The 12,597-nt window shown below is 40.3% G+C and overlaps 2 protein-coding genes across 2 annotated transcripts in view; both read left to right on the forward strand.

Annotated features, from left to right (window-relative positions):
- LOC143932957 (bactericidal permeability-increasing protein-like) overlaps positions 1 to 9,168 on the forward strand; it is a 55,374-nt gene extending 46,206 nt beyond the window's left edge. The window contains 2 exon segments of the mRNA XM_077455888.1: positions 7,684 to 8,398; positions 8,400 to 9,168. Of these exon segments, the coding sequence (XP_077312014.1) occupies positions 7,684 to 8,398; positions 8,400 to 9,018 (1,334 nt within the window). The 3' untranslated portion in view covers positions 9,019 to 9,168.
- Positions 1 to 12,597, forward strand: part of LOC143933942 (sodium-dependent neutral amino acid transporter B(0)AT2-like) — a 231,952-nt gene that overhangs the window by 50,347 nt on the left and 169,008 nt on the right. The window lies entirely within an intron of this gene.

Raw genomic sequence — 12,597 nt, forward strand, 5'->3', positions numbered from 1 at the left:
TAGTCCAAAATACTGCTACATATCTTTGGTAAAAATAACCCAAATTAGTGTATATTATTTGGTCTTTGTGAAAGTTATAGAGCCTACAAACTAATGTGCCATTCGCTGAAAATTGATCACATGATCATCAGACCTTCAGTACATTAGGTGAATCACATTTCTTGAGACACTAACAAGTCAGGAAAGTACAAATACCCCCCAAATGACCCCTCTTAGAAAGTAGGCATTCCAAGGTATTAAGTAAGTAGCATGGTGAATTTTTATAAGTTGTAATTTTTTCCCACAATTCTTTGCAAAATGAAGATTTTTTTTTTTTTTTTTTACAAAATGGTCATATTATCAGGTTATTTCTCACACACAGCATATGCATGCAACAAATTACACCCCAAAATACATTCTGCTACTCTTCCAGAGTATGGCAATACCACATGTGTGAGACTTTTACACAGCCTGGCCACATACAAAGGACCAACATTGAAGTAGCACATTCAGGCGTTCTACAAGCATAAATTACACCATCCTTTCTCAACCACCTATTAAACTTTTGAAGGCCCTGGAATTGCCCACAGAATGACCCCATTTTGGAAAGCAAACACCCCAATGTATAATCTATGAGGCATAATGAGTCTTTTGAATTGTTAGTTTTTTTCCAGAAGTTTTTGGAAAATGTGGAAAAAAAAAGAAAACGCAGTTTTTTTTATTAGATATTTCGAAAACATAGCATGTATATAGCAAAAAGTACACCCCAAAAATGCATTCTGTTACTCTTCCCGAGTATGACGATGCCACATACACATCCTGGCCACATACAGAGGCCCAACATTGAAGTAATACCTTCCGGCATTCATGGAGCATAAATTACACATCTCATTTAATTTCTACCTGTGACACTTTTGAAGGTCCTCGAGCACCAGCCCAGTGGAATTACCCAAAAAATGACCCCATTTTAGAAAGTAAACACCCCAACATATATTCTATGAGGCATGGGCTGCAAATAGTTACTCAGGTACTCTGATGGGCTGCAGATAGGTATTTGGGTACTCTGATGGGCTGGAGACAGGTTTTTGGGTAACTTGATGAGCTGCAGACAGGTACTCAGTTACTCTGATGGGCTGGTAACAGCTACTTGATTACGCTGATGGGCTGGTGACAGGTACTCGGGTACACTGATGGGCTGGTGACAGGTACTCGGGTACTCTGATGGCCTGGGGACAGATAATCAGGCACTCTGATGGCCTGGTGACAGGTACTTGGGTACTCTGATGGCCTGGTGACAGGTACTTGGGTACTCTGATGGCCTGGTGACAGGTATTCAGATACTCTGAAGGGCGGTGACAGGTGCTCAGTTAATCGGTACTCATATGAACTGTGACAGGTGCTCATGTGGACTGTGACAGGTACTCAGGTACCCGGGTACTCATATGGACTGTGATACGTCTGAAAATTCCTATGGAACCAGGCTATCAATAGAGCAATGAAGCAGAAAACTTGCTACCCAACAATGACATGTATTGCAGAGCAATCAATAAGCTGCTATATATTGCCACTGTGACAAGATCAGACATAACGGCATTGAAATGGAAGGGGAGGGAATTTGGGACTTTACATGAGGCATAAGTTGGTAAGTCCAATGCCTCCATCCCTGTTTGTCACTATTACTGAAAAGAAGGGTGGAGACTTTATATGAAACATGCAACTTGAAGGTGATAATGGACAATGGGTGTGTGACCAAAAAAATTTAATTATAGCTGTACCTACTGGATAGCAATGTCACAGTAAGCCCCTGTACACACGGTCGGAGATTTCGACAACCAAATCCGTCGGATTTTGTCCGTCGGATCTTGTCCGAAACTGTTGCATACACACGGTTGGACTAAGTTGTCGAAAAATCCGATCATTCAGAATGTGATGACGTAATTTCGTTACGATGGGACTACGTTCAGGCTAGTAGCCAATAGCTTTGATGTAGGAATTTGATCTGAGCATGCGTGGCACTTGGTCCGATCAAAAATTCTCTGCACATGATCGGAGTATGTCCGATCGAACCAGTTGGTCGGGAAATATTTCCAACATGTTGGAAAATTGGGTTCGACGGATATTCCGACAGAATCAGTCCGATGCATACCACACACAGTCGGATTATCCGACGACACGGTCCGATAGGACACATTCCGATGGATTCTCCGACCGTGTGTACAAGGGCTAACACAGAACAATAATTGCATAAAAATAGTATTAACTCCATATATAATACATAATAGCTTTGCAGCATACAATGATAATGACTATATAAAATTCAGGCATGTAAATGCATATATCACATTATAGGTATATAAAAGATCATGATTGTTACAGCATGCTACAATAAAACAAGGCACAAATGATGGAATTATTCCATATGGTGTATAACAGAAAAGCATTAAAATGGCTTGACGCACTTCGTGGAACTCTCCACTCATCAGGAGCAGATGCTAGTAATATCTGAAATTGATAAGGTTCAACTGTTGGTAGGGGCCTCTAATAACAGGAGAGTGAGGGGGGAAAAGTTATAATAAAGTAAAAGGAAGGTAGATAATATATATAGGGCGAAAAACATCCACCAACTTAGAGATCATCTATGGGTCTGGCTGTAAACCGTAAGGGCCATGCACCGGCCAGACAGGTCATCAGTTCCGGGAGCTGAGGCAGCATATCCCGAAATAGAGTGTTTGAATAAACCCTCAGGAGACAGATGTCCCTGGGAGTAGGATATCCCATGGATGGTGGATAGGAGGTAGGTGGAAAAACTGTGAACACTTTTTACACGTATTCATACACTTCATTTCACATCCCTTCCCTTTTTTAGATTATTCACTGTAACATTGAGATCCAGTATGTACAGCTATAATTAAAATTTTTTGGTCACACACCCATTGTCCATTATCATCTTCAAGTTGCATGTTTCATGTAAAGTCCCAACCCATCTTTTAAGTCATACAGACATAACCGCAGCAGTGGGCATAATATTCAGGAAAGTTTCAACTCCCTGTCAGCATGACTGGAACGCAGTCATGCAGAATTGTTAAAGGAACAATTCAGATGAAGTCACGCCTGCCAGATACATCAAATCCAAAAGAGTTGGATATGTGAATGCTGATTGGGCCAGGGACTGCATAGACTGCAAATCCACAAGTGGATTAATTTTCCAGTATGGGGAAGGAACCATAAGCTGGTATAGTCAAAAGCAAACAACTGTCGCTCTATCTTCAACTGAAGCAGAGTACATTGCAGCAGCATACACATGTCAAGAAGTGATATGGATTGATCACCTTTTTGTGGACATTGGGATAGACATGTCAAACCAATTCCCATTTTTTAAGACAACCAGGGATGCATAAACCTTACACAATCAGAAAGGGTCAATCCTAGTGTCACTGAACCCCGTCACACTCTGCCTGAGTGCTTCATTCAGCACACTGCTTCCTCCACTCTGGACCTTCAGATATCAGATATTACAGCCCATATATTGTAAACAAGAACCAGGCGAGACTAGCTCGGGTACAAAAAATGCAACATGGAATGTTTATTGGAACAAACTCACACAAATATGTATACCAGGAGGACCCCCCCCCCCCTTTCTGATCATATTACCCTAGCAGTACAAACTGTAACCAGAAACAGAATTAACATAGCTAATTAACTAGTCACTTAAAGCAGCCGAGGTGACTCCAAGGTTTGACCTTTCAGGTCAGCCTTGCCGTCTTCTAGCTCAGAAGACACAATCCACATTATCATAAGTATAAACACAGGACACCTTATTAAATGGACAATAGCAGGAGTCTCTGTATATTTCCTGGGAGATATTGTGGATAAATATTACTGTTCCACTTTAAGTAATCCAAGCCACATTCTTAATGTCCAGTGTGACTTAGACATAGAAAGCAAGGGTTTCCTAACCTCTCCAAGGGATTCTGCATTCCACCAACCCCCCACCCAAAGTGATTCCCATCACACCTAGGACCAAATGCATTAACGTGAAGTATCACCTACTGAGGGACAATCAAGAGCAAGGTGTTATCGACATTCAATACTGCCCGTCAGACCAGATGACTGTTTTTTTAAGGAAAGTCATTGTTATATCCAGATGAAGCGGAATATAATTTGACAAAGCAAATGCTGTTGAGAAGGGGTGTTGGAAGTACAACATCATAGCTGCTAATAAACTGACAATGCTGTATGCATTATACCTATCTATCCAGCAGATGGCACTGCAGTGTTATAGTGTGTTATTCTATGGTAATGTGATCACAGGATGTTCTGTCTATGTTCAATGTATGTACTTTTATGCTCTTTGTTCCTGTTTCATGTTTCTAATGCTGTAACACATAATCTAACATCCTCCATAAAAGTAAAGCTGTATCCTGTACACAGGAAGCTTCCAGAGCATAATTATTTCTTATCCTGCTAATAGGTCAATACTCTTCACAATATCTGGAACCTTGATTTCCAGATGAAATGCTAAATTTCCCACAGTCCATGATGATTTGTGGAGCAATGTCATCTGCTGGTGTTGTATCAAGTCCAAAGTCAGTGCAACCATCTACCAGTAAATTCTAGAGCACTTTATGCTTTCCTCTGCTGAGCAGCTTTATGGAGATGCTGATTTCATTTTCATGCAGGCCTTGGCACCTGCCAACACTGCCAAGAGTACCAATACCTGGTTTAATGATTATGGTATCACTGTGCTTGATTGGCCAGCAAACTCGCCTGACCTAAACGCGCATCTAAATTAAAAGAAAGAAATGCTTGAAATATATCACTGTGTGTAATGAATTTATACAAAATGTATGAGTTTCACTTTTTTAATTGAATTACTGAAATAAATTAATTTCTTTATATTTTAATTTTTATGAGATGCACCTTTATATGGTGCTATGTGCATGGCTTTGTGTGTCCTAACTGGGGGAATAATGCAAAGTTCACCAAGAGCTCTTTTGGGGGTGTGCTACATTTAGATGAAACATACATGGTTGCTGTTTTGGAGGTTGGTGGTAAGTTTATGCTGCCAGGGGCAGTGATAGGTTACTACGGTATTGATAGGGCACTGTGTGGATAAAAGAGCTGTTAGTGCAAATGCAGTTTATGATGGAAAATAAATGTTCTCCTGATGTCCACAGCTGTAAGTTTAATATTTTAGTTCTTCAACTGACATTTTCCAGTTTAGATTTGAATCTAATCACCAGCTATGAAGTCAGCTTATGAATAATTTATGCCTTTTTATATCCCTTTTTATACCCCTCTTGCTTACATAGGCTGGACAATACACAAATACTTAATGTCATGGAACTTCCACGTTGTATTGAGTACAGTACCTAAGGCATGAAGGATCTTTTGCAACCTGAATGAGATCTAAACCCTAACAGGATGTTTTTCACTTTCTAATGCAGTGTGTATTATAAACGATTGCAATGGTATTTGTCCATAAAATACATGTTTCACCTTTTTTGCCAGTGTTGCTGATCTCCTTTAGCCTGTTTTGCAGCCTCTCCCTGTCTGCATGAACTGGCTCCAGAATCAGCTTCACATCATTCCTCAGGACTGGATTTCATTTCTGTGCAATGTGTGTTGGCACAGCAGAACTTTGCCCAAAGCATCACACTGCCTCCGCCATCCTGTCTTCTTCCCATACTGCATCCTGGTACCATCTCTTGCCCTGTTATAAGTGGCGCATCCACACCTGGCTATCCACATGATGTAAACGAAAATGTAATTCATCAGACCAGGCACCTTCTTCCATTGCTCCTGGTCCAGTTCTGATGCTCACATTCCCAATGTAAGCATGGGTCAACATGGTCACTCTGACTGGTCTGCAACTACACATCCTCATACACAAACTGCGATGCACATTTTTTCTGCTTTCAACACATCAACTTCATGGACAACATGTATACTTGCTGCCTTATATATCCTACTGACTTTCAGATGCCATTGTAACTAAACCATTAATGTTATTAACTTAAGCTGTCAGTGGTCATAAATTTATGGCTGATTTATTTATGGCTGGTTAGTATTGCCTAAGTAGTTTGTTAGTAGTTAACACATCTATCTTAAAGTGATTGTAAACCTTCGTTTTTTTAAAATAACAAACATATCATACTTACGACCCCTGTGCACTTTGTTTTTCACAGAGTGGCCCCGAACCTCATCATCTGGGGGGCCCCCGGTGGCGCTCGTGGCTCCTCCTCGCATCGGTAAACCCCCTGGGAAAAGCGCTCACCCTGGGGTTACCTTGCAGGCGAGTCCAGCATTTGCAAGCATAGACACAGAATGCCGGACTCGGCCCCGCCCTCCTGTGCCCGCGTCATTGAATTTGATTGACAGCAGCAGGAGCCAATGGCTGCGCTGCTATCTATCTATTCAATCAAGAGCCAAGAACCCCGAGCAGAGAAGATGTGCGTGTCTCTACAGAGTGAATGAACTGGTTCCGGTGAGTAAAACGGAGGGCTGGGGAGCCGGTCAGTGCCATTTTACCGAAGTACATTGCCGTGCAGTGGTTGGCAAGTGGTTAAAGAGGTTGTAAACCCTCATATTTTTTCACCTTAATGCATCCTGTGCATTAAGGTGAAAAAACACAAGGGTTTACAACCTCTTTAAAGTGATTGTAAACCCTTACAAACCACTTTGACCTACAGGTAAGCCTAGATTAAGGCTTACCTGTAGGTCTAAGAAATATCTCCTAAACCTATATGGTTTAGGAGATATTTGCCCGAAGACAGGCACCGCTGTCTACGGCTCATGCTCCGTAGACAGCGGTGTGCAGGCGCTCTGAGTGCGGCATAGTCAATGACGAAGATGCCACGCGTGTCGGCTCCCGTGCGCATGCGCGGGAGTGACGTCATCGCGGCTTCGCCGAATGACAGCGGCAGAGCTGCGAGACCCCACCGAGAAGATGGATGTGCCGGACTACAGGGGACAGCGGTGACTTCGCTGGCTCCTGTGTCAGGTAAGTGACACATAATGGACTACTATGTGATGCATAGTAGTCCATTATGCTTTGCCTTTGCAGGGAATGAAAGAGGAAGTAAACCCATCAGGGTTTACTTCCTCTTTAACCGCTTGCCGACCGCTGCGCGGCAATGTACATAGGCAAAATGGCATGGCTGAGCAAATAAGCGTACCCATACATCCCTCCATCATCGCAGGCTAGTTGGCGGGAACATCGCCAGCGTTGCGCACCCACTGTACGCCACAGAAGCAAGCCTATGGGTGGCCCACAATCATGACACAGAGAGGCAGAACAGGGATATGCCTATGTAAACAAGGCATTTCCCTGTTCTGCCTAGTGACAAGACAGGGATCAACTGCTCCCACTGATCGGGAGCAGTGATCGCTATCATGTTGTAGTGAGCCCATCCCCCCTACAGTTAGAACCCACTGAGGAAACACACTTAACCCCTCGATCACCCCCTAGTGTTTAACCCCTTCCCTGCCAGTGACATTTATACTGTAATCAGTGGCTTTTTCAGCTCTGATCGCTGTATTAATGTCAATGGTCCCAAAATAGTGTCAAAAGTGTCTGTTCTGTCCACCGCAATGTTGCAGTCACGATAAAAATCCCAGATCACCGCCATTATTAATATAAATAAGAGAGGGTGGATCCTCACATTCAGTTTGTGTAAGGTACAATGGCCACCTGACATCAAGAAGCACACCAGGAGGGAATGAGCGTTCTGCAGAGAGAGCTTGCAAAGGTCCATATTCCGGATTTTTCAGGATCAACACACAGTCCCGTGGGGAAAATCAAGTACAGTTTCTATGGTTTGGCAATCCGTAACTTCCAGTTACCCAGCTCACAGATCAGTCCTGTGCCTAACGTTGGTCTGAAGTTGTCAATTTCTGGAGCCTTCATTGAGATTACTGGGAAGTGGGGATTCAAGACAAAGTTTGGCGTATCATTTAGCGGTGGATTTGATGTGAAGGTGGAAGGACTCAGTATATCTGTAGGACTAATGCTGGGCAGTGATGGAGTGGGCAGACCAACGATAGCTCCTTCTGATTGCAGCTGCCATATCTCGAATGTCAATGTCCATGTATCAGGGAAGTTTGGCTGGCTGGTCGATCTTTTCAAACACAATGTTGAAAAAGCATTTAGAAAGTCTATAGAGAGTCAGATCAGTCCATTGGTTCAGAATGCCATTGTCACTAAACTGGAACCACTTCTTCAAACCCTTCCAGTGACAGCAAAGATTGACAAAGTAGCTGCAATTGATTATTCTCTCACCGGTCCTCCACCTGTGACTGCAGCAACTGTGGATGTTGCACTGAAGGGAGAATTTTTTGAACTGTCCCATCGGACTCCTCCTCCTTTCTCACCGCCATCGCTATCCTTACCAGCTGACCACAACCTCATGATTTACTTTGTTTAACACCGCTGGCTTTGTCTACCATTCAGCTGGGAAACTCGTCTTTAATGTCACTGATGACAAGATTCCCAAAGACTTTAGCATTCGATTAAACACTTCTTCATTTGGCGCGCTAATACCTCAGTTATCCAAGATGTACCCAGATATGCTCATGAAACTCAAGGTCTCATCTACCTCAGCTCCATTTCTAGACATCAAACAAGGAAATTTGACCATTTCCCCAAAAATGGAAATTCAAGCTTATGTGATCCTACCCAATGCCACTCTGGCTCCAGCTTTCCTATTAAATGTGACAACCAGCGCTCTAGTGAAGGTAGCTATAAGTTCAGGAAGGATTGTGGGTAATCTGGAACTGAGTAGGATACAAATGAACCTTAAACACTCTGATGTGGGTCCCTTTTCCGTGATAATATTAAATGCTGCTGTAAACTATTATATGTCGCACATACTGCTTCCCCAGGTTAACGACATCCTGCACAAGGGTTACCCCTTGCCACTGCTGAACCATATTCAGCTCACAGATGTTGTCATAGAGCCACGAGAGAATTTCCTTCTCTTTGGAGCAGATGTTCACTATGGACAAGTGGAGAACAACTGGATTGTTGAATTATACTGATAGAGAAGGATGCATCAGGATTACACTGCATCCAAGTGAATCTGCGATTACCTAAAAGTCAATCTTGTAGCAGGACATAAAGCAACACTCTGGTCAAAAAAATATTAAATCTTGATGTATACAGGGAGCACCTATAGCTTCACATTATCATCCAGGCATTGCTGTACTGGACCCAATAACCCTAAATGGTTTTCTGGGTGGTTTGAGAACCCTGGCTCGTCATGCAAGATTGGCTATTCTCAAACAACGCCTAGAGGCGATTCAGTTTGCATTGTGCGCTATACAAGTATTTCATTCATTCATTCATTCATTCATTCAATAATAATAAAAATGGCCTAAATCTATCTCCTATTTTGTAGACGCTATAACTTTTGCGCAAACCAATCAATAGACACTTATTGGGATTTTTTTAACCAAAAATATGTAGAAGAATATATAAGGGCCTAAACTGAGGAAGAAATTCGTTTTTTTTATATTTTTTTTAGGATATTTATTATAGCAAAAAGTAAAAAATGATTTTTTTTTCCAAATTGTCTGTCTTTTTTAGTTTTCAGCATAAAAAAAAAGCAAAAAAAAACGCGGAGATGATCAAATACCACCAAAAGAAAGCTCTATTTGTGGATAAAAAAGGACGTCAACTTTGTTTGGGTACAGCGTCGCAATTGCACGACCGTGCAATTGTCAGTTAAAGTGATGCAGTGCCGTATCGCAAAAAATGCTCTGGTCATTAAGGGGGTAAATTCTTTTGGGGCTGAAGTGGTTAAGCACTCCAGGCTGTTTCCTGACCTACATATTGAAAAATGCCCATACACCTTCAGCCTGCAGTCTGAAAGAGCTGTCATTATATTCGAAGGCAGACACAAACATTTCACGCATTTACTTGCACATCAATCTCTATTTTTGCAGGGCGTTCTTGTGCTCTGGTTGTTCATCATTACCCACATCCCATAAGTTAACTACTTAAGGACTGAGCCTATTTTTTACACTTGTTGTTTACAAATTAAAATCAGTTATTTCTTTTTGCTTAGTTACTTGCTAAATTACTTAGAACCTCCAAACATTATATATATTTTTTTCAGACAATCTAGAGATAAGAATGTAGATTATTACAATACTTTATCTCACACCGCAGCGGTGATACAAACACAATTTTTTGGCGAAAAAATACACAGTTTTTAGTTATAAAATAAGAAAACACTAAAGTTAGCCCAATTTTTTTCTATAGTGTGAAAGATAATGTTACGCCGAGTAAATTGATACCCAACATGTCATGCTTCAAAATTGCGCCCGTTCGTGGAATGGCAAGAAACTTTGGCACTTAAAAATCTCCATAGGCATATTTCTACAGGTTACCATTTCTGAGCTACAGAGAAGGTCTTGGGTTAGATTTATTGCTCTTTCACCAATGATCGTGGCAATACCTCACATGTGTGGTTTGAATATCGTTTAGATATCTTTGCGCTAATTACATTGAAAACCTAGAGCGAACATTGGGACTTTATATGAGGCGGTATACAATATATACATACACCTCCATCCCCGATATATTGAAAAAAGAAAAAAGGAGAAATTGTGGGACTTTATATGAAGCATGTCACTATATTAATTGAACCACTTGATTTACATATTATTCCATTTATTAATACAAGCCATGCATACAATAGGTAAATAATACATTATAGATGAATAAATAATTGAGCTAAAGGATCATAATCATAATACATAATTGATTCAATAAAATACATAATAATCTCATAAAAAATTATATTAATTATAAATTGATAATTATAAATCCATAAAAAATGAATACTTCATAGTATAACATAGATAGTTCAGTATGATATGCATAGCACTCGACCTCAGTATGTAGACCTAAATTGTAATAGTAACAGCATATAGACCTCAATAATAGGTAGGTTCGTAAAAATAATGAATTCTAAATAATAAATAAAAACACTGTGACGACGCATCAAAGGTAAGTTCTACGCGTTTCGTGGTTATATACCACTCATCAGGAGCAGATGCAGAAAATGGGGGTATCTATAATGAGATAAAAAAGCCAAATGCATATCATACTGAACTATCTATGTTATACTATGAAGTATTCATTTTTTATGGATTTATAATTATCAATTTATAATTAATATAATTTTTTATGAGATTATTATGTATTTTATTGAATCAATTATGTATTATGATTATGATCCTTTAGCTCAATTATTTATTCATCTATAATGTATTATTTACCTATTGTATGCATGGCTTGTATTAATAAATGGAATAATATGTAAATCGAGTGGTTCAATTAATATAGTGACATGCTTCATATAAAGTCCCACCATTTCTCCTTTTTTCTTTTTTCCTTTTTGCGCTAATTACATATGCGTTTGCATACTTTTTAATTTAAAATTTTACACTGTCCCTTTAAAAAAAAAAAAAAAATGTGATCACTCTATTCCTATTACAAAGAATGTACACATCCCTTGTAATAATGAAAAAGCATGACAGGGCCTCATTAATGTGAGATCTGGGGTCAAAAAGACCTCAGATTTCACATTTACACTTAGAAGCAAAAGAAAAAAATAATATTTTATTTTTTTCTTTTAAAAAAAATTATATCTTTAAGGTCGTTGGGCGGAAGATTCATTTGATGTCACTCCAGTCCTCCAAGGGTATAGAGTTGAGTGGGGGCCATTATGCCCTCCCTCAACTTCCTGCCCATCAGGCCACAGGACTGAATCGTCTCTTCCAACGGCTCTGGTAAGTGGCGGAGACCACTTTTATTTTAAAGCTGACTGCACGCCATGAATAAAAATACCGGGGTTATGTCAGCTATCTGACAACTCTGGTATTTAACATCAAAGTATCGAGTATATACATGGTGGGCGAGTATATACATGGTGGTGGCTAACCACTTCAGCCCTGGAGGATTTGGCTGGCCAAAGACCAGAGCACTTTTTGCGATTCGGCACTGCGTCGGTTTAACTGACAATTGCACGGTCGTGCGAAGTGGCTCCCAAACAAAATAAATGTCCTTTTTTCCCATAAATAGAGCTTTCTTTTGGAGGTATTTGATCACCTCTGCAGTTTTTATTTTTTGCGTTATAAACAAAAAAAAGCGACAATTTTGAAAAAAAAGCAATATATTTACTTTTTGCTATAATAAATATCCCCCCAAAAAAATGAAAAAATAATTTTTTTTCCTCAGTTTAGGCCGATACTTATTCTTCTACATATTTCTGGTAAAAAAGATTGCAATAAGCGTTTATTGATTGGTTTGCGAAAAAGTTATATCGTCTACAAAATAGGGGATAGTTTTATGGCATTTTTATTCATTTTTTTTTAATAGTAATGGCGGCGATCAGCGATTTTTATCATGACTGCGACATTATGGAGGACACATCAGACACTTTTGACACATTTTTGGGACCATTGGCATTAATGCAGCGATTACTGTAAAAATGTCACTGGCAGTGAAGGGGTTAACCAGGGGGTGGCCGTGGCGCTGTAGGGATTAAGTGTGTCCTAGGGAGTGATTCTAACTGTAGGAGGATGGGCTATCTGTGACACATCACTGAT

The sequence above is a fragment of the Lithobates pipiens genome, unplaced genomic scaffold (assembly GCF_037356315.1).
Source record: "Lithobates pipiens isolate NorthernLeopardFrog02 unplaced genomic scaffold, aLitPip1_a1.2 Scaffold_27, whole genome shotgun sequence".
In the NCBI taxonomy this organism is placed as follows: Eukaryota; Metazoa; Chordata; class Amphibia; order Anura; family Ranidae; genus Lithobates; species Lithobates pipiens.